This window comes from Stigmatopora nigra, chromosome 9, assembly GCF_051989575.1.
Source record: "Stigmatopora nigra isolate UIUO_SnigA chromosome 9, RoL_Snig_1.1, whole genome shotgun sequence".
NCBI lineage: Eukaryota > Metazoa > Chordata > Actinopteri > Syngnathiformes > Syngnathidae > Stigmatopora > Stigmatopora nigra.
Genome location: NC_135516.1, coordinates 11,156,001 through 11,176,604, shown reverse-complemented (window position 1 = coordinate 11,176,604; position 20,604 = coordinate 11,156,001). Strand labels below are relative to the sequence as shown.

Genomic DNA, 20,604 nt, shown 5'->3' with positions numbered 1-20,604 from the left:
ACAATAATAGTGCTGTAAATTTTAAACAAAATCATCAATTTGGGAAAAAATATCCATTTAAACTTAATATCTTTTAAAAGGGGGTTTACTTTTTAATCAAAATGTATATAAACTAAACACTATATATGGATGTAAAGATGCCCTTAGAGGTCAAGCTTGATTTTACGACAAACATCTGTTTCAGGAGAAGAAAAAAAAAGGGGCGATGGTGTTGCCCATCTTGAGCAGACCACACACTATTTTTCCATTGGTGTGTATTGGGAACTTGCAATTTAAAAATCAGGTTAACATGATAAAAATGCGTTTAGCATGCTTTATGGTGCTTCCTTTTAACGAAAAGCTTCCAAGTAAAACATCTGACATTTAAATATCCTCTCATATGTTCAAGGTTCACGTCTCACCTCGTGAATTTAATGTGAGGAAGGTCACATTCTGATATTCTTCACTGAATACACTATTTTTTTTCTTATTGGGGTGATTCATTGCAACTCTACACTTTCATTACCAGACATCATTTTTATTACTTTAAAAGGAAAACAAAAGCGAATGGATGATAGGCGGGGAAAAACTTGGCTGGTGAGAGCCGATTCTTCATGACCACACGTACTGTGTATCGTGACGAGTGCGAAGGGTTAGCGCGTCTGGAGGAACCAACCAAGAAACAACAGCTGTATATTATTTTGGAAGGACACGTGAGACATCTGAGGGTGTCAACATCACAATTGGACGATCAACTGTCAACACCCATTTGGAAGACTAAAGCGACCGCACTACACTGAAAACAATGGCAACGCCATCGTTCCTATTGAAATTCTCTCTATTCAAAGCGGGACATTGATGCCAGATGATCTTTGTGTCCGCAACAACGGATGAAGAATGCCATCGCATGACATGAAATGTGCTTTGGCACCCATCCTCACGACAGGCATTACAGGCTACGCCTCCCCAAAAAAACAATGTACATTTAAAAGCATGTCAAAATGTATTACTTACTGTATGTATACTGCTTTTTGGGTAGTAGACGGTGTGGTATATCTCCAATGGTGGCACTGTGAAAAATAAATGTCCTTGTTTTAGTATCACATGATGAGCAGAATGATCCTAAAAACAGAAGGACACTTCATGACAGATGGGTAAAATCACAAGAAAAGTCACAATATTAGTTTCATACATAGTTAGGGTACATAAAAAAATGCAGAATTTTCTCACACAGGTTGTGACAAAGTCAGGTGAATGCTACATATGGTATATATAAAACATATTATATATACATGTATGTATATGTGTGTATATATGTGTATATATGTGTGTGTATATATATATATATGTAAATATATATATATATATATATATATATATATATATATATATATATATATATATATATATATATATATATATATATATATATATATATATATATATATATATATATATATACATATATATATATATACATATATATATACACATGTATATGTATGTGTATATGGAAATTAAATGATCTTTTACTGCATTTTTTTTTCCTTTAAATGAACATTTGAGTTCCAGAACGCCACTGCCACACACAATCAATGGTGCGATGACTTTGTGAGTCGGCAGATTAACCATGGCCACACACAGGTAAGTACAGGCATTAACGTGCGAACATACTCGCATTCACACGAGTAAACGCGCGAATGGACGAGTAGGTGGGCCCCGCCATGGTGGCGTTGTCTTGAGGGTACTCCGGGGTCTTTGTATAAATATACAACAGCTTAATGCAAACATTGGCAGCTGCCACGTCTCATCATGAGCTGGGAGAGAGAGGTCAGAGTTGGAGATGGCTAAAAAATGTTAACAAAGAGTGCGCCATGTGAGATCTTTCATTGTGGTTTGCATGTCGTCGTATATTCATTTGTTCAGGTGTATTTTAGTTAATGCACTAACTTGTAGGATTACTGCGGACTATAAATCTCATCAGCCAAAGAATCCACATTGTAGAGGGGAAGAAAAAAAAAATACATTAGTCGCATTGGAGTATAAGTCACATTTTTTCATCACGTCGTTTAAATTGTCTGAGTTACAACAGAACACATTATCGGTCCACATTTGAGTAGTTCGAAAACCCTTGATAACTGAGTGCCTTAGCCAATAGTTTGGTGACCTTTGGCATGGAGTTAATAGGCAAGATTTTGGTGTTTGTTACATTGTAGTCAAATCTTGTGAAAGGCCTCAAGCGGTAAGTGAGGTTTTGATGAACCACATGACGAGCTACTGTCATTTACGTAACTTTACAGCCACAATGCAGAGTTGGCCTTTAAAAAGAAACTTCATGTAAAGGCTTTTTGATCTCTCACTAGCGAGGCAATCCACCGACCACCACTGACATATGAAAAATCATCAATTATTTTTTATATTCTTGCAAACCCTCAGACACAAAAGGAAAGTGAGGCAGTCATAAATCATATACAAATACAAAGCTTCCACACAGACAACTTTGTCCGCGTCGTCTCCCTTTCGTGACTAAAGAACTTCCAACCTGTAATTTAAGAAACGCTCAGCCGAAGGGATGCAATAAATCTCGTGGCAGCAAAGAAGGGGAAAAGATGAGGCGAAACGGGGGGGGAGGGGTGAAAGAAAAAGAATAAAAAGGCGTAGGCTGCGAGCACGCTTCCTCTTCCGAGGAGTGAAATTGCCAGTGAGGGCGGGGTGTTGGTGTTAGCTGATACAAGATCGAGCTGGGTGGTCTAGAACAGACACATACACCATTTTTGTGTACAAATAAACGGAACCCCCCACTCTATTGTGGTCACCACTCCCACTGCTTTGACTCGACATCTCTGGTTTTCACAGCTGCGCAGCGTGCAATTCCCAACACGCTCACATACACACTGAAAACACAGAAGGGAGGAGTGAATCGCTATCAGTAGAAGCCCATCATTCAATATGGCGATTAGAAGGAAGCAGCCATAATAAAATGTATGGTGTCAAAACAATGAGACTTGCTTGAATTCAGTTTTTATTGAAATATAACCTTGAAGGTTTTTGAAAAGTGTGTCACCGCTTTCCAGGTTAAGATGGTCAGGTAAGGGGGGCGGGGTCATTTAGATCTCCATCAGCTGGTCGGTGCCAACAATGACCTCATTGGTTCGCTCGGCTAAAGACACAAACATAAAAGTCCAATAAATATTGGTTGGGTTATGTGGAGGTGAACAAAAAAACTGAAAAAAAAGGTGTTGTTTCATATTTGAATTGACGCTATTGTGTGAGTCCCAGAAACAGCCGCTGAATGGCACATCTTAGCTCATGCTGCCTGCTACCTGAACCTCGCAAAGGAAACAGATGATGCTTGAAAGTACGTCTGCTTGTGGCCACTATATGCACCTCCCTCTATCCAAGGCTTCCAAGCCCCAACATCTGGACTGATCCAAAGCAAATGGTGGACAAGAATAATGTTCCATTCACGCCAAGCGGCTTCAAGTGTGAAGGAATCTCCTGACAAATAGGTTTTTCCTCAGCTGTGTGGATGGGGAGGCAAATGGGGCATGGGACACATTGGGGTTGCAATAACTAGTCTGTAACCAATAAACAGAGGTATTTTTTTTTACAGACCAGAGATTCAATGTAGAGTTTTGGTTTTGATTTCTATGATATGGTTGGGAAAAGTGATATTTTTATGAATAAGTGAAATGGTCCGTTCTCAAAATGAAATTTAGTAAAACACATAAAAACAAGTAGAATGAAACTATTAATGTATCATTATTCAGTAAGTAAGAATTCAATAAGTGACGAGGTCACAAGGTTGTGGTATTATTAGATGTTTTTGGCCATAGATATGTCACTTTTAAAGGAATTATTTAAATAAAAAAACAAGATACTGAGATTGAAAGAAATTTCTACAAAATACACCTATTTGTGTGCATTTCCAAAGCGCAAAGCACTGAATGACTTGTGTACACACCAATATAAACACCTGACAGCAGTCTGTCTGTGTGTTTGTCTAAGGCTGTGTGTTAGTGTGTGTGTGTGTTAGTGTGTGTGTCAGCCAGCATGGGTGGTCCTTGCGTCCTCAAAGCTTTAAAAGTACCGATAGTGTAACGTCTAATGTCTTTAGCAGCCTCACTCGCCTGACTTTTTAAAAGATTTTGATGAATGTAATCAACAGTCATTCTAGAAGATCAGTTTTTATCTTCCAGCCATTCTTCTCCACCTACAGCAAGGGTGTCAGACTCGGGTTGATTAACGGGCCGCTTTAATGTCAACTTGATTTCATGTGGGCCAGACCATTTTAGATATATAATATATAGATTTTTTTTAATAAATGGATTAAAAGAACTGGATTAAAATTCCTGAATATTCCGTTTTTTTATAGACAACCCTAACAAATAATTCTTCATCCAATTTCCATACCACTTAAGGTTTGCAGTGGTGCTGGAGCCTATCCCATCCATTTGATTAAATATACCAATGTTCAGTCCATTAAAAAGACAAAAGACGACACTTTGTTTTTCTCTGACGGTACTTTGGCAGGGTGTCTTACGCACTGCAATTATGCAAGCCAGTTTGTAACATTGAATGATATGTTAGCAAACCATATCCTTCGCCAGTAGTCACAGCTGTGCCAAAACACGCACTATCTAATTTACTACACTTTGCAGATGCTCGAAAACAACCCAAAGGAATCCAGGCTTTGGGTATAGGTTGATATAGTTCAAGACTAATACTGAATGTACTGATATTAACTTTTTCACTTGAGTAACTAAAAATCCATGCTAATTTAACCCAGTTTACTATGGATGGGCCAAATTTAGATTGAATTTTGTTGAAGATTATTACCACAGCAAAAGTCAAAGTGGCATTTCTCCAATTGCTCTATTGTTCATTTAATTAGGCGGTTCGGTGGTCTAGTGGCCCGAGCGTGCGTCTCTTTCTCTTAACGTGCATGTGCGAGCTGGACGTGGCTGGAGGGCGCTGCTGTTGAATTCCGGGTGGTCTTGTTCTGGCCCTGCTCTCCAACCTCTCCATCAATGTGACACACACACACACGCACACAAACATGCATTGACCGAAACTCATGCATACACCCACCCACATGCTCCTATATAGCTTTGGCTACAAAAAGATTAAGAAAATTCTTGAAAAAATCTAATCACTTGATCATAGAGAAAAAAATCTGTCCTTTACTTACTAACTTTCCACTAGAAACCCCACAGATTGATACATATATAAAACCATGGCTGTTTGGTAAAATACCAAGACATGGAATTGTTCAATTTAAAAACTTTTTGAACGCAAACACGTATTTTTATAGGATTTTCGTTTGTTTTTTTTAATATCTATGATAGTTGCTCACCTCCGGGTTCAATTTGTTGTCCGCTGCCCACCAGGCAGTATTTGAGGTCGGAGCCACGACCAATCACAGCATTGCTACAGATCACACTTCCCTGGATGTTGCATCTGTAAGAAAGCATTTTTTTAATTTGTTTTGGCTTAAACACAAGATAACACTTTTACTACTAAGAAATATAGTAAACTGCAGTGTTAATTATCATTGATAGAAGGTCTAGAAAACATGCAGGTGAATAATTATTTATATTATATAATAAAAAATGCGTTGTTTGTTTTGAAACAAGGTTAAACTATAGTTTTATAAAGCGGAAACAATCAAAGCTATTCTTTAGTCATGTACAGCGTTTTAGAACTAAAATGGCGGAAAGTAACGTGGCAAACAGTTTTTTTTAACATACAGAAATGTACATGTCTGTGTTTTATGTCCAGTTTAGTAGTAAACTTCAAATGGGAGTGGCATTAAACAGCTTGAATCCTTTGTTTTGAAGAGGTGTTTACTCTTATAAGGCTTTCGTGTATGTCGAATTTCTGCTCACAAGTCAAAGCAAAAAAATACTACCTTGAAATTGTGTCTCAAAAAACGCTTAGTCCGATTATTCGCACCCCCACAGTTTGCGAAATTAAATATATTTCAATCCTAACATTTGGAGTGTTCAGGAGACTCACAAATCAATTTAGAAGTAATGGTTCTACTTAAATTGAGTCCAGTAATGTCAAAACCATGATTTTCTCACTTAACTCTTTTAAGCGCCTGAGGAATATTTATTCTCGTTAATTCCTCCCAAAAAACGTGTGTACCCCTGCCTACGCACACACACTTCCAAGCATTCACCCTGGAAGCAATCCAGTACAACCACAGCTTTCCACCAGCCAATGATATTGACACCATGCCATAATGTAGCCGAGTGAAACATCAGATCTATTCACACTGTCCACCTGCTCTGAAAAGTTCCATATCAAGACTTCTTACTGTGTCTAATGACATTACATTAGCATTTATATTAAACAACAACAAGCGCGAGCATATGCGCTACCATCTTTTAGGACATAGCGGGCGGTAGGGGGGGGGCAACTCCCACCTAACTTGGCGTTACTGACCTAGCATGCATGCATGCTTTCAGCCAAACCATAACCATAAAATTTTTGGGAGAGGACATACAGACAGTCTTGTGTTGGCTGAAAATGGACGCCGTGTGTGTGTGTGTGTGTGTTTGAAATGCTTGGGATGGAGAATGTGTGTGTACGTGCTTCAGTAGCTTGGGGAGACTAGTGGTGAACATATGTTGGTCTTGCCCGGGTAGTGACGCACACACACTTGGCCCTCTGTAGCCCCCAAACAGACAGGTTTGTATTGGCCCGTTTTATTCAGGTGGGTTAAGCCAGGAAGGTCCGAAAGAGTGTGTGTTGTGTGTTTTAGTGACTGCCATGGTGGTAGCTGGTGATTGGAGATTAAAAGAATCCCAGTTTTGTAACACTAGCGAGCGAGAGATGGGGAACGAGAGACCACCAAAGAAGTTTCAAAGCTGAAACACCACTAATTACGAACACCAGGGCTCCTCCTTGCCATGACCACCCCATCCTCTCTCTCTCTCTCTCTCTTTCCCTCTCTCACACACACATATCAACCCCCACCTCCTGTTCCACCCTCCCCTGTAAAGTTGACCCCTACTATCCCCCTTCCCAAACACGCAGCGCTTTGTCAACAAGCTCTGGTCAGCTCCAAACAAAGAAACCAGAAATGCGAGGGGTTTCGCCGACATGGCCAGGGTCTGCTAATCCGCTCATACTAGCTCTTTCTTCCTTTCTTTTCCCTGCTTCTCCTTCCTTCTTAGGTCCCAAAACGAAAAGAAAGGAAAGAATTGCAATTTTCTCCTTGGAGTCGAGCTTGCTTTGGCACTTTCTTTCTCATCTCACTGCCTCTCGCACTTATTCATGTCTTTGTGTATGTGCCTACGTGGTGGTGGTGATGAGGGTCCCTATACTGGTTGTTTGGGGTCCTCGAGAGGTTTTGGAGAAGCGATGTAGAAAGATGAAGGGAAAGACGAGGGAGATGGCGTCGGCGCGGGAAAAGAAAGAAAGAAAATGAAGCGGACACTTTGAATAAGTGCATTCTAGATCCAGACTTTAGGCCGAGATGAATCTCTTTCTATTAGAGAGGATAGTTGATGAATCGACATGGCAATTGTACAGTAGATTCTACTTCTTTCAGTACAAGCACTTTCTTGTTGCAGCTGCACGAATGAGTGACTTGGCGTCATGATGACATCAGTGAAATATGTGCGGCATCACAGATGATCCCAGCGTGATTTGATTCACTCATTACCTCAGCAAAGAAGGTTTTTTGTTGTGCTTGGTTGTTTGCAATTAAGATTATGCAAAAACTACTGAACCGAATCCTTGGGGAGGCCAAAAAAAAAAAGAGACGGTCCAGTTTTTGGGATAAAGGTGAAGAGCCAGGGTTTCACTCCATACTGGTTTTGTTAAAAGTAAGGTTATTGGACTAAAAAGAGCAATGTTTGTTTAAAAAATACAGTTTTTCCATTGAAAAATTGTAATATTAAGGCAGGATTCTTTTTTGGGGGTTAAATTATGCCTAGTACATAACTAAAATATAAAAAAGTTAGAATAAAATCATTATATTGTGAAGAAAAAGTTGCAAGAGTAAATATACAAGTCTAAGATTAAGTGTGAATATGAAAATAGTCTTAATGTTATAAGCAAAAAGGTAAAAATTAAAAAATAATGTAGTCCATAGAGACAAACATTATGTTTTACCTAATTTACTCTAATTTCCTTCATCTAGTAAGTAAAATGGAAGCATATACAGTCAAAAGTTTCTGTTCCTATATTTCAAAACGTGCAAAAAACTGGTATTTCATCAAACCTAAATTGTTATTTGGATTTGCACGGCAGGTTTCCATTCCCTGGTTTCCTAAATGGCGCAGGATTTTTTTTTTACTGTGTAGAGTAACAAGGGTTTATAGTGTTCAGCAAATTCCATAAGCAGTGGGAATCCTGGTATGGCCAAGTAAATTAGCGGTCAAATGAGATATTGGGATGTTGTGTGCTTCACTTCAGCAACTCCGTGTTTGTTTGGAGCTGGCCTCTGGCTGGTCGCACACCAATAGACAAATTGTGGGCCTAGTGCGCCTTGTTCGACCCCGTGGTGCGTGGAAAACAAAACCTGTGACACCTCCCATTTACAAAGCATCTGACTTAAAGCGCATACACCCCTACACCGCACATAGATAGCCACATTAGCCCACAAGCTTTTGCTCGTGGACATTTATAGTCCTTAATAGGAACATGTAGTGTAAAAGGTGCGTGTTGGGTATTTTATCATAGTTACTCCAAAATAATGTCAACTTGGTGGCAGCATTGTGCTTTGCGGATCTTTTTTTAATGGTAGGAATTGGTAAAATACTTAAAAAGCAGAACTATATAGATACATTTTGAATAAAAGCAGGGCCAGAATGCTCATAGTTTGTTTACCTTCCAAAATGATAGGGTTCCTAAGCACAAAATCATGTATTACCAATGTTTTGGCAAGATTTTTCTTTTAGAATTATTATTACACAATATAAGCATATACCAATGGAATTTTACACCACCTTTGAGGTTATTATAAGGACTTGAGCATAAACATGCATGAGAAATTCTCTGAGAATATTTTTGAGCTAACTTAAAAGAGAAAATGAGTATGAATGTAGAATCTTACCCTTCTTCAATGGTAACACCATGCATGATGATAGAGTTGGTCACTCTAACTTTCTCCTTAACGATAGTAGAGCTTCCAATAGTGGCCCTTTTTATTGATGTCTTATCCGCAATCTGACAAAGAGCTCCAATCATACTGTCGGTTCCCATCTGAGCAGATGATAGAGTACAGAGACATTACTCATAGCCACTCTCACACACACACACACATGTGCAATCCCCATCAACATCTAATATAAAAATCTGAGATCATCTGACCATATGGTGACAATTAGCACAACTTCCAATTCACCAGGAAACATGAGACAAAATGTTGAAACAACCGCTGACACAAACCTGACATCTTTCTGAAATGACGGCAGATGGGTGGACTGCTGGCTCTTCAGACAAAAGCTTGGGAACCTTATGAAAAAATTGTAAGTGTGATTAATCAAGAACATGTGAAGCTGTTATCTTATCATTGGAGGGTTTGGATCTTACCAAGCGATTTGCCTCGATGTAGGCGGCAAGTGTATTGACGCGTAAACAGAGGCCTTGTTCCATGATGTGGACGTAGCATCGGAGTTTACCCCCATGGTACGCCTCGTCCATGTCCCCTTGATGGTCGTTCCAACAGGAGCGCTCCTGGGCCAACTGGAGGAGAGAGTTGTCGCGTGACGAAATGAGAAGCTCTGGGAAAAAAAGGAACATGGGAATCAACCGTTAGTGCTAAAAATGATGAAAAACTAAAGATTTTGCGTCATAACATCATGCAATGTGAACGGGACTACGAAAAAAAAATGGTATTTTTAAAGACAAAATGCAAACTGGACATAGCTTTGTAATATTTTTTCATTTTGGTTCAACTTTCTGTTTAATTTGACGGTGTCAGACATTTCAATTATTAACAAACATGATTTGATGAAACTAAAACACAATATATACACAGTAAGTCATAATTTTTGCCTGACACAATTACAGCTAAATGCCAAAGCCGCTACCCTAAATGACAAAATATGGTATTGACACAGACTATCAATTCAATTGACTTGTTGATAAATCCTATGCGCACAACTGGGTTAAACATCTGTTGATAAAGTGTAGACAATTCAAAGCAAATGTTTGCTTTCTAATAAGAAACAGTGCTTCTTGTGTGTTTTCCCCACCATTGTTTATCGAATTGTCACTCTTCTTCTGGCTCTGCTCATCAGTATCATCTTTACAATTTGGACCGCTCACTGCTTTGGAAAACTGCTTACGCACCAGATATGGCACTAGCTCACCCCGAACTGATGAAATAGATCTGTATTAAAGAAAAAAGAGGCTAAATTAGCTATAATGCAAAGGAATGTCACTATTTTACCACTCTGAGATCACAAATCTAAAAGATATAGTCATGTTTTATTCATTAATTTCTTCTTCTTCTATATAATACTGGAGTAGAAACTGTCAGTGACCTTGTGATGATTATATATGAAGGTTATGATGAATCAGGGGGAACATCTTTTCTCTGGACACAGCGCTGTGCTCAATGTTCCTCTCCAACACCCTGCCACCCCCTTTACCCTCTCCTTTACTTTCTTTTAAAGAGGGGATTAGAATTTCCATGTGAATGACAGGAGAAAAACAACAGTTACTGTGTCCATGTCTTATGGAGGGAAGGGAGGAGGAACGTGGTGAAAGGGCCAACCAGAGGAGCCCAGAGAGTCAAATAACGAGACCATCAATAGCAAATGCATATAAAAAAAATGTAAAACCTGCAGAAATGTGTGTTATTTGGCTAGGCTTGGGCAAATTTTTCGTCCCGGGGGGCCACATTGACTTTAAAAATTTGACAGATGGCCCAGGTCAGCACAAGATAGGATACATATAAAAAAGTGCATCCGTTAACAGTACATATGAAACATAAACAGAAAAAAAGGACTCAAGTATTAACATACTCATCACTCAGAATTATAGTAAAGTAGTAAAGTACAAAGTAAAGTAAAAAGGAATGTATTAAGAAATATTAAAATGTAATTTAAAAAAAGATAGAGGGACTGTAAAACCTGGAAAAACAATAGAATTTGAGCACCATACTCAAAATTAACCAGGAACATTATTTGGCCAGCTTTGACACAAATTAGAATAAAGATAACAGATATTTCCATCATCCACATCCCTTACGTATGATACTACTGTGAAGCCTAATAAAACCATGTGTGATTTTCATTCAATAACAACACCTCATAAGTACATATTTTCCACGGCAGGGGTTGCTAATTTCGGACCACTGGTGTGAAACGGTGGGCAGCCAGGTGACACCGTTTTACTTCACAGGCTAAAGGCCTCACGGCCTGCCTCAGTGACACGTTGTAAAACAAATTAACGCCTTGATAGAATACCCTGCTAACAGGACCTTTCAAAACCTTGCACCCTATTTGTGACTCTCTTTAACATTTGCTACAAATTAAGCAGGCGACGTGTACTCATGCCTGGGCAATGTTTGTTAAATGAAACCTGTCTCATTTCAGAATGTTGAGAAAAAAAAACAAGATTATATACAAGTAACCTCATAATTTAGAAATGCTTGAACTCACTTGTTTTCCATTAGAAAGTCAACCACTGCTTTTTTTATGCAGTAAAGGTGAGCATCTAAGAGGCCTGTTTTGATTAGCATTCTTGGATGTCTGCAAAGACAGAAGAAAAAAGAAAAGTAAGCGTTAGGATAGTACACAACAGCTTATTTGAAGTCATAAATGTCCTTCACAAAAGTGTTTCTGCTTTGATGAGAACATGCTATGGCTATTCTTGCTATACTCATTTTATGGCTCTTTCTCCTTCACTCCAAACCATGTCACATTACAGGATGGCTTAGAATCTAAACCATGATGCAAGCCAGACATAGCGAGACAGACATTAAAGTCAAGAGAGATCATAGTTGTCTGCAGTCCTGTATAGGCTACCGTAGAGGTCGACCCTGGTTACAAGAGGCTATAACCAAGGGGGAGGCAGGTTTATGTCGGTGGGGGAGTTGTACGCAAACAAACGTGACATTTACGAAGCGAGAGCCAACGAAAAGCAAGTTATTCTACTTCAGGTTTCAAGAAACAACCTTCTCCCCCTTTATGACATTCACTTATACACCCCATAACCCTCCATTCATCATTAGATTGTAAATATTTTTTTAAAAAGCAGGGTAGGGTCCCATTTTCACCAAAACAGAAGATGGTAAACTTTTTCCAACATATACTGTAGTTAGTTATTTAGATTGAATTTGGTTGGAAGTATTTGATTTGAAAGGACTGTGTCGCATTACCACAGAACAATCATGGAGCTTTTGACAAAATGAAAAGCAGACATGGTTGGTGGTGGTTCACTATTCACGAAAAAGCTTTGACACGAAAACCTTGTTTTTTTTTCTTCCTAAAAACAGAACCAAAGAATGTCTGGCAAGTCCTACTATTTAAAAATGACTAATGCGCCATGCCCACAAGCTTGACTGGTTGTCTGAGATCTGAGCATGACTATTAATTATGACAGAAGGTCTGCAACTATTTGTGCTGCAAAATCATAAGGAAAAAAATACACATATGTATACACATCTCTGAAAAAATGGCATGGTTAGAGTGAAGTTAAATTGCATATACATATATGTATGTATGTCAAGTATTCCACTTCAGGAGAGGCATAGTTATTAAAAAAAAACAGGATTTTTGAGCTAAGTAGTCCAGAAAATGTTTTTTTTTTTGCACTTAATAGCAGGTCCATCAATCAATATATATTTTTCTTAATATTGGGCTAAGTGTCTGTAATACTACTTCTCACAAGGGCAAATTTAAGCCAAAATTGCATATTCACATTGATATTATAATGGAAAAACCATTTTTACAGTTGTTTGTTAATTCTTCTCTTAGGGTTTTCAGCTAAAAACCAATATCAATCGTCCATTTGTATGCAATTTCTAAGGGAATATCATCATTGAGGAAGTTGAACTGCTTGAATGAAACAAGAACAACTTCATCATAACCTGTGAAGGAAACATTGGGATTGATATTAAAACAAAACGTCCATGCAGTCTGACAAGTGTGACTCCAGAGAATTGAATGGTCACACACATTTTACAACCTAATGCCATCCATCAAACTGTGTGTGTTCCTTCTCTGTGTGACGCCATTTTCAAAGTGTAAAACCACATGTGCGTGCGCAAACACAAAGACCTTCTGTGTTTGTGTGTGTGTTTCACTGTATTTATTCATAACATAATACACAGGTGTGTTGTGGGTTAGACATTGCTCTTCATTACTGACACATGGGAGTAAAGAGGGGATCATAATATCAATAATCGGTGTTTTGGTATGACGATCTGATGATATCAAGAATCCGTGTTTTTCGGTATGACGATCTGATGACACATAGGCTTGTGAAATAGATGTATATAAAACTTAATTTACACAAATCAGTGAAACTCCTAACAAACTCCCTGGTAAAAATGCAAATAAAGTATTATAATATCACAACAAGTATTGCAATTGCAACATAGCATATACATAAACTATAGGCAATATAATAGCTATTTTCCCATTGTACAAGTACCAACATGTCTTGTGGTTGCAAAAAGCACGGCTAAAGTTGCTGTTAGAAAGAAGCAGGTATTTATTTTGTCCCTCGGCAGGCGAGCATGACACATCTATTGAACTGATGACAATAACTGAAGTTCTTCTAAGAATCTCAGCCACAGCTTGCTGTATTTTTTTCTTCTTCTTTTCTAGTCACCAGTCATCAACAACCACTGTGCGTCCTGGTCTTTGTTCCACCCCACCCCCATCACACAGTATAACAAAAGGCACCTGACTGCACTCAACCAATTAGACCAGCTCGTTGAAAGGGTGTCAATTAGCTCTGTTAGAAAGAAATCCTGCAGTTACTACAGCTCTTTGTGCAATAGTTTTGAGACAACTGAAATTTGAATTTAGTTACAAGCAGAGCTCCATGTTAAGTTAGATGTTGAAGAATGACTCATTGGCTAGGTTTCCTCGGGTGCAGCAACATGACTGAAGGGCTTATTGAGGATATTTGGCTATAGCTTGCTTAATAAAAATGCCTATGATTCCCTTAATACTAAGAAAGTCAAATGCATTTTATTTTGAGTCTCATATTTGAACCCGCTTAAACCCACACATGTTTTACTGCTGGTGAAACAAGGATAGTTTGGCATGCCAGCTACACAAATCCTGATTAAAAACCAAAACATCTGGTCTAGTGGAATGTAGTTATGTAGGAGTGTGTGTGTAATCATTTTAAACTGCTTTATATTGTGTATTGGATAAGTTAATTCATTAATTAATGCAGAGGGCAACATTAGTATTAAAATGACAGCATTAAGACATGAGTATTTAGTTACCTGGTTAAGATTGACTTCCGAATCGATAGTCCGTCCTCCAAATCCACCTCATTGGCCATAAACAAAACTCTTTTGCCTGACTGGTCCACACCCACAAAATCTCGCTGCTCAGCTGCAGATAAAAAATGGGGTTTGGTTACAAAATAAACAGACAAAAAGTAACATTTAGAAAATGGTCATCTTTAAAAACGTACCGGCTTTCTTTTTTCCTTTTTGTCCAGGGACTGTTTCTGTGAATTCATGGCCTTTGCTCATTAGCATAGCCAGTGTTGCATCATGAGCCCGGAAGAGATCGACGACCTCATGAAGTGCCACATCTGTTATCACGTCACAACTCAAGATCAAGATGTCCGTCTGAAGAGACAAGAAAACAACTCTAGAATGTTTATTGTCAAAAAAAAAAAAAAAATCTATTAAAATGAAGTCCCCACTCACTATTTCACAAATTGATTTCTCTGGGAACTTTTCTACCCTATTACTAGTAATTGGAAAAAGTCACATATTTTTCTGTCATTACTGTATCAATTATGCAAACAAAAAAATTATTAAAATAAGAGAAAGACAAAATAATATTGGAGGAAAGAGTATTTTTATTACCATTTTATCGCAATTACTGAGTAACAACACCCTACACCAAGGTACATTTAAAACATCAATAGACTTCTTGTGAACCCCATTAAGATATCACTTACACCACACAGGAGCGTACGCAATATCAGTCATTTTAACAAGCCCCTCACTACATCATTGGTGTTTATGTGCGTGGGTATGTGTGCATGTGTTTTAACTTGTGCCTCTGTTCACAGTAGCCATTTGTCTGCTCAGTGATGCGGGCTGTCAGCATGAGGACTAATCCTACCATTAGTACCTACCACTTTATTGACAGAAATAATCTCTGATCAGAAAAAGTGAAGCGATGCTGAAACTGAGATCGTCTATAGGGGTAGCTTTACTTACAAGTATAATTTGTTTCATCATCAATCTACTGACTCAATTTACATATAAATCAATAATCCTTACCAAAGTTAACTATAATGCCATTACTCAAATGTAGCCCCTCCCAAAAGAAAAAGTAGCATTAGATAAATGTGATGTAATTAACTAAATTTGGCAATTGCTAAAATTGGGTTGTACTACACGTGACATCATTTCTGAAGCTATGAATGAGTAAACAAGATGTAAATGTGGACTAAAAAGAGGGGAATTATCGTTTTGTGAGTAAGGGGAGTGTAAGATTAGGTCCAAAGGGTCATGTAGTTGACCCGGTGGCAACTTATAGCATTGCCTGGTCTGGACTTGGCGACAGGAAGCTGCCACAGCAAGGCTACAGCGCCTGCAGGAGATCTACCGACACAACGAGCGACCCAGAGACCTTTCAACTCGCCCCTATCTTAACACACAAACACATAGGAAGGCTTGTACACATGCCCCTAGACAGAACACACACATGGACACTCAAAGGCGACGGCAGAGTAGAGTCAGCTGGAGAGAGAGACAGAAAGAGAGAGAGACACTTTGGCCTTTCAACAGCCAAAATCTCTGGACAGGTCAGGACCACACACATGCTACCACACACAGTCACAGTGTCTCTCCTTTTTGTGTGTTTTTAGCTTCCTTTATGAAAGCCATTCTTAAACAAGAAAATTTGTCAGCTTGGTAACACTGGTGGGCAAGTAGATTTCTGTTCTTGTTCACAATCCTGTAGGTTTTGTGTTTGATACATTTATTTATGTTGTCCATGGGTGTGTTGACGGATCAAAAAACACCAGTGGGTGTAACTTTAGGCAATAAATACCCAAATGAAGTTAATTCCTGAATGACTAGACGAAAAATTAAAAAACATGGTATAACTTTGACATATTACTACTTACAACAGTCAAAAGGAAATACATGAATAACCTTGCCACTATTCTAATTATATGTTAATTCATAAATGACAATCTTGGACTGGGAGCAAATAATCAGTGTTAATGAAAGGTGATCATCTGGTGTCAAACCCAAGGCCCGGGGGCTAAATTTGGCCTGCCACATCACTTAGTGTGACCACAAAAGTGAATTATGTCAATTAACACTTTGCTTAAAACACCAAAATTAAAAATATGTGCCAGTTTTAAAAACACTAAGATATGAAAACTATTATGTTACTCTATATCCTTTAAAAATTAATTGAATTTATGTTTACCTAACTGGCTTTTGAATGCAATACATTAAATTGGTTATGTTTATGTAATAAATAATTCATAAATAATAAGGGTTCGCAACAAAGATAGTTCTTTGAGGGAAACCATAACTAAAATGTTGCCTGTGGAAAAAAAATGGGGGTATTTCTTTAAGAAATCCCTCTAGGTTTGTTCTGGCATCATTCTCCATCTCACCCCTCGACTCTCTCTTCACCTTTTGTGTGTTCCTTGAAGGTCAACAAGCATTTTACAAACAACAAGCTGAGTCAGCCCTGAGCTGCCAGGTGAATAAAAGAGGGGGGACATTTCTAGGCGGATTTGAGAGAAGAAAACATGCATCTTAAGTACACATTTCACTCAGTGGACTTAACATTGAAGACTTTGGCAACAATATGCGCATAGGCACTCATCCTTTGTGCAGCTTCACTAAACAAAATAAAATATCCTGCTTGTAATCTCTCTTGTCAGGGATCAGGGTTTTTCTACTCCCTGAGAGATTATTCTGAAGTATTTTGTTTGATCGGTAACACAAAACCTCCTCATGGAAGCAACTTTTTTTGTATAAATAGATGGGCTAGTGTGTGTATTTCTACTCTGTATTCATGTACCAAACTGACAGTTTGAATGATTCCACTGCTGGGATTTTGGCAGACCATAGTTATGGTCCCTCACTCATCACCCTGCAGTGTGAGAGTGTGTGTAACTCAATGCCTCTAATCTAGCTGGCTGCTCAAAGGATTATTGACTCCAATATCCTCAATGGAAGCGTGAGGAAACATGTCCCATTGGAGTGTACTTGTGTGTGGTTACACTACAGGTTAAATAAAGAAGACTTGGGTGTGTGGGAATAATAAGAAATGATGTGGTTTCATACAAATGCCAGGGAGGGAGGGAGTATTAGAACTGTCAAAACTCATCTTTATACACAGCACAACTAAGCAAGCTATGAGAGTTTTTGGAGATAAATATTGTCAATCATAGAGAATTTGACTGATCTAACATTTGCACCCATGGGATTATAGGATGGGTAGACAAGATAGTTAGGTTGACACTGATTAGAAGAAACCAGCAGAGGGCGTAAGTAATTCAGGCCCATTCCTCTTGCCACTTAAATGGTCTTGTTTTGCTGTTAGAGTAAGATAAAGAGAGTTGTAGTGGATTTCGATGGCTCCATAGTAGATTAGCTTTACGAACTGAAGAATGATACCTAGTTAATAGTGTGAGAATAAATTATTATGTGGTTCAAACCTTGATCTTTGGCTGGATGCGTCGTAGAGCGTCAGCTGTGCCCATGTCTTCATCTTCCGGGATGTAAACAAAGTCGAGTTTCATCTTCACGTCCATTTTTAGTTTGAGGTCAGTGCTCATCATCTTTTGGACCTCTTTGGTAGTAACCACGATCACTTCTGAAAGTTGAATTAAAAAAAAAACATGTTATCATCATTATGTTCATGTTGGTATACTTGAACTGGTAAGATAGTAAATTCTGCATCTTATAGATTAATTGTTTCTTGAAGAATTGAATTCCGAATGCCATACGAGATGTTGATTAGATAATGGCACTTTCAAGCCTTTAAATCCACGCTTCCCTTAAAGTAGATAATAACATGAGCAGACTTCTTTACGGTGTCTGAGAATTGCTGCCTTATCTGTATAAAATACTTGGTGTAATGCATTGACTGACTCGCTGTGTCAGCCTAGTAAAAGTAAATTGCAGGCCTTTGGCTAGGTGGCTGCAAACAGTAAAAAAAGTGCTGGCCACACATGGCGATTATATATAGAAATGTAGTTTTATTAAGGGCAGTGAGGAGCAACAGGCCTTTTTTTTATTTTACAATGAGCAGCCTTGTTTACTGGCAAGAACGGCACACTGCAACAAATCCCTTTATAAGCCAAGCGTTTCTGGACGGGCTGCATGTAGCAAGCACGAGAGGCCAAAACACTACAAGTTAAAATAAGTTGGGAAACACACACCATAATGAGTTAGGACACACACACACACACACCGGTCAATTGCTTATGTAATACTGATATGTTGGTGAAAATAAGACTGGAAAATCAGCATCACTTTAACCCTCACAGCACAAACAAACACTTTAAAATGTTAAAATGTAGTGGCATAGTGTTTTTCCTTAGCAAAAAAAATAGAAAATAAAAAAAAGAAGAAATACAGACAGAAACAAGACACAATTTTTGAAAGAATATATATATATATAATGTATGTATACATTTGGTCTCTTTCATGAATGTTGACAGATCCATTCATAAAACACTGATATAAATTTGCCCAAATTTAGACATGAAAAATGTAGTAAATGTCAAAGATAGATCATATTCAAAGAAGCAAAGAAGTACAATGTAAGGAACTGCTTCTCACCATCAAAGCCCACCCTTTCCAGTAAGTTTAGAGGGTACCATATGAGGGGCCGGTTCCCAACCGGCAACATGGCTTTGGGGGTGTTGTATGTTAGATCGGTCATCCGAGAGCCCCCACCGGCCGCCATCAACACCGCCTGCAGCTCCATGTTGTTTGCTAGCAACAACTGCAAGAGAAATGAATTTATCCAAATCACATGACAAGTATAAATATAACAAACATTACCCATTTCCCATTACAATGACCTCAAAAGTGTTAAACACATAACCCAGCACATTCCTCTAAATACTATTTAAAATTATGAAGTTATCATTCGGGCGGCCCGACGAGGGAGTGGTTTGCGCGTGGGTCTCACAGTTCTTGGGTCGTGGGTTAGATCCCAGGTGGGGCCTCCTGTTTGGAGTTTGCATGCTCTTCCCGAATTTGCGTGGGTTTTCTCTAGGTACTCTTTCCTGTTTCCTCCCACATTCCAAACACATGCAGGGTAGACTGGTTGAACACTCTAAATTTTCCCAAGCTATGATTGGCTGTCCGTTTCTTAGCAACTGCATCATCGGTACCCATGACACCCCCACCCACCCCCCTCACAAGCCCCCCACCCCATACGGCCGGTAGAGTGCGGAATTAAATTAACTTTAAAACTTTAACAGGATCGGAAGACAAGCCAGTCATGTAAAATGTCATTTCGAGAAATATTTACCTCTCAATAACTACTGAATCCTTGATGATCTCTCCACCGTGGACACATATGTTGAATGGGCTCTTGTCAGAGTTGTTAGCACCCAGCTAACATATACCATATATTTACGGTCTGCTACTTAGTCGACGAGTGACGCGCAGCTGCAATTTGACGAGGAACAAGCTGGTAATAGCATAGATAATAAAAAAAATAAACGGAGATATTTTAAACTACCGATTTAGAATAACAACAACGAGGCGAAATTGACAGTCAATGTTGCATGATTCTATCACGGTGGTAACACCGTAACTCTTCCGACGGGGAAACAAATATAAGGAAAAGTTGTACGCGTCAGTTACTACTACTCTCCCGAATTGTAGTACGTATTAATTTCGATCAGTTTTGCAGCCACAAGTAACAAAACTCTTCTTGCTTCAAGTTTGAAAACTCCTATTTCATAAATCCTTAACGGAGACTTAACGGTAAATTGAGATCTGGGAATGTGACTTTTGTTTGTGTTTGCTCTGAAATTGAGATGAACTTGACTATAGTATTCCATCAAACACGTGGTAATGTAGGTGTCCCAAATTAATTTAATCGTAATTAATTTTAAAATCAACTTCATCATTATCTTTAATCCTTTAAAAAAGGCTTGCTGGGCCACTTGTAGATAATGTTTTTGTGTTTTACATTGCTTCAGTATTGTTTGTACAACAAAAATGGATCATAACAAATCTAAGAAACCATTTTTTTAATACCTTTCGCCAGAAGTTATCTGCCTAACCCTTGTGAGGATACGCAGTACAGATGATGAATGAATTTAGATTATTTACTAGAGTATTGTACAGTCAGAAGTCACTAACTACCCAGTCTGTTTTACATGTGCAGCTGATTTGTCAGTTAAAAATGGCCATCCAAACACCAGACAAAAAAAAAAATACAAAAACACATTGCAGTC

The 20,604-nt window shown here is 38.5% G+C and overlaps 1 protein-coding gene across 2 annotated transcripts; it reads right to left on the bottom strand.

Annotated features, from left to right (window-relative positions):
* Positions 1 to 1,031: 1,031 nt before the first annotated feature.
* On the bottom strand, positions 1,032 to 19,954 carry eif2b3 (eukaryotic translation initiation factor 2B, subunit 3 gamma). 2 transcript variants are annotated; one of them, XR_013327398.1, is made up of 13 exons: positions 19,668 to 19,954; positions 18,968 to 19,133; positions 17,839 to 17,996; positions 14,605 to 14,764; positions 14,411 to 14,522; positions 11,607 to 11,696; positions 10,194 to 10,330; positions 9,529 to 9,719; positions 9,385 to 9,450; positions 9,050 to 9,198; positions 5,336 to 5,439; positions 3,017 to 3,139; positions 1,032 to 1,049 (listed from the first exon to the last, which is right to left on the bottom strand). XR_013327398.1 is itself a non-coding variant. In XM_077724587.1 (12 exons), exons 2-12 carry the CDS (start codon positions 19,113 to 19,115, stop codon positions 3,087 to 3,089), a joined length of 1,368 nt encoding a protein of 455 aa, XP_077580713.1. In that variant the 5' UTR covers positions 19,116 to 19,133; positions 19,668 to 19,954; the 3' UTR covers positions 2,989 to 3,086. The 2 variants fall into 2 exon arrangements, 1 of the variants encoding a protein (XP_077580713.1); XM_077724587.1 differs by lacking the exon at positions 1,032 to 1,049 and having other exon boundaries at positions 2,989 to 3,139.
* Between the last annotated feature and the right edge of the window lie 650 nt (positions 19,955 to 20,604).

Excerpts from the sequence above, each read along its gene's own strand:
- eif2b3 (XM_077724587.1), bottom strand. The coding sequence starts at position 19,115 with ATGGAGCTGCAGGCGGTGTTGATGGCGGCCGGTGGGGGCTCTCGGATG. Across the intron at positions 14,523-14,604 it reads AAAAGGAAAAAAGAAAGCCG|CTGAGCAGCGAGATTTTGTG; the intron begins GTACGTTTTTAA and ends TTTTATCTGCAG. Across the intron at positions 5,440-9,049 it reads GGTGTTACCATTGAAGAAGG|ATGCAACATCCAGGGAAGTG; the intron begins GTAAGATTCTAC and ends GCTTTCTTACAG.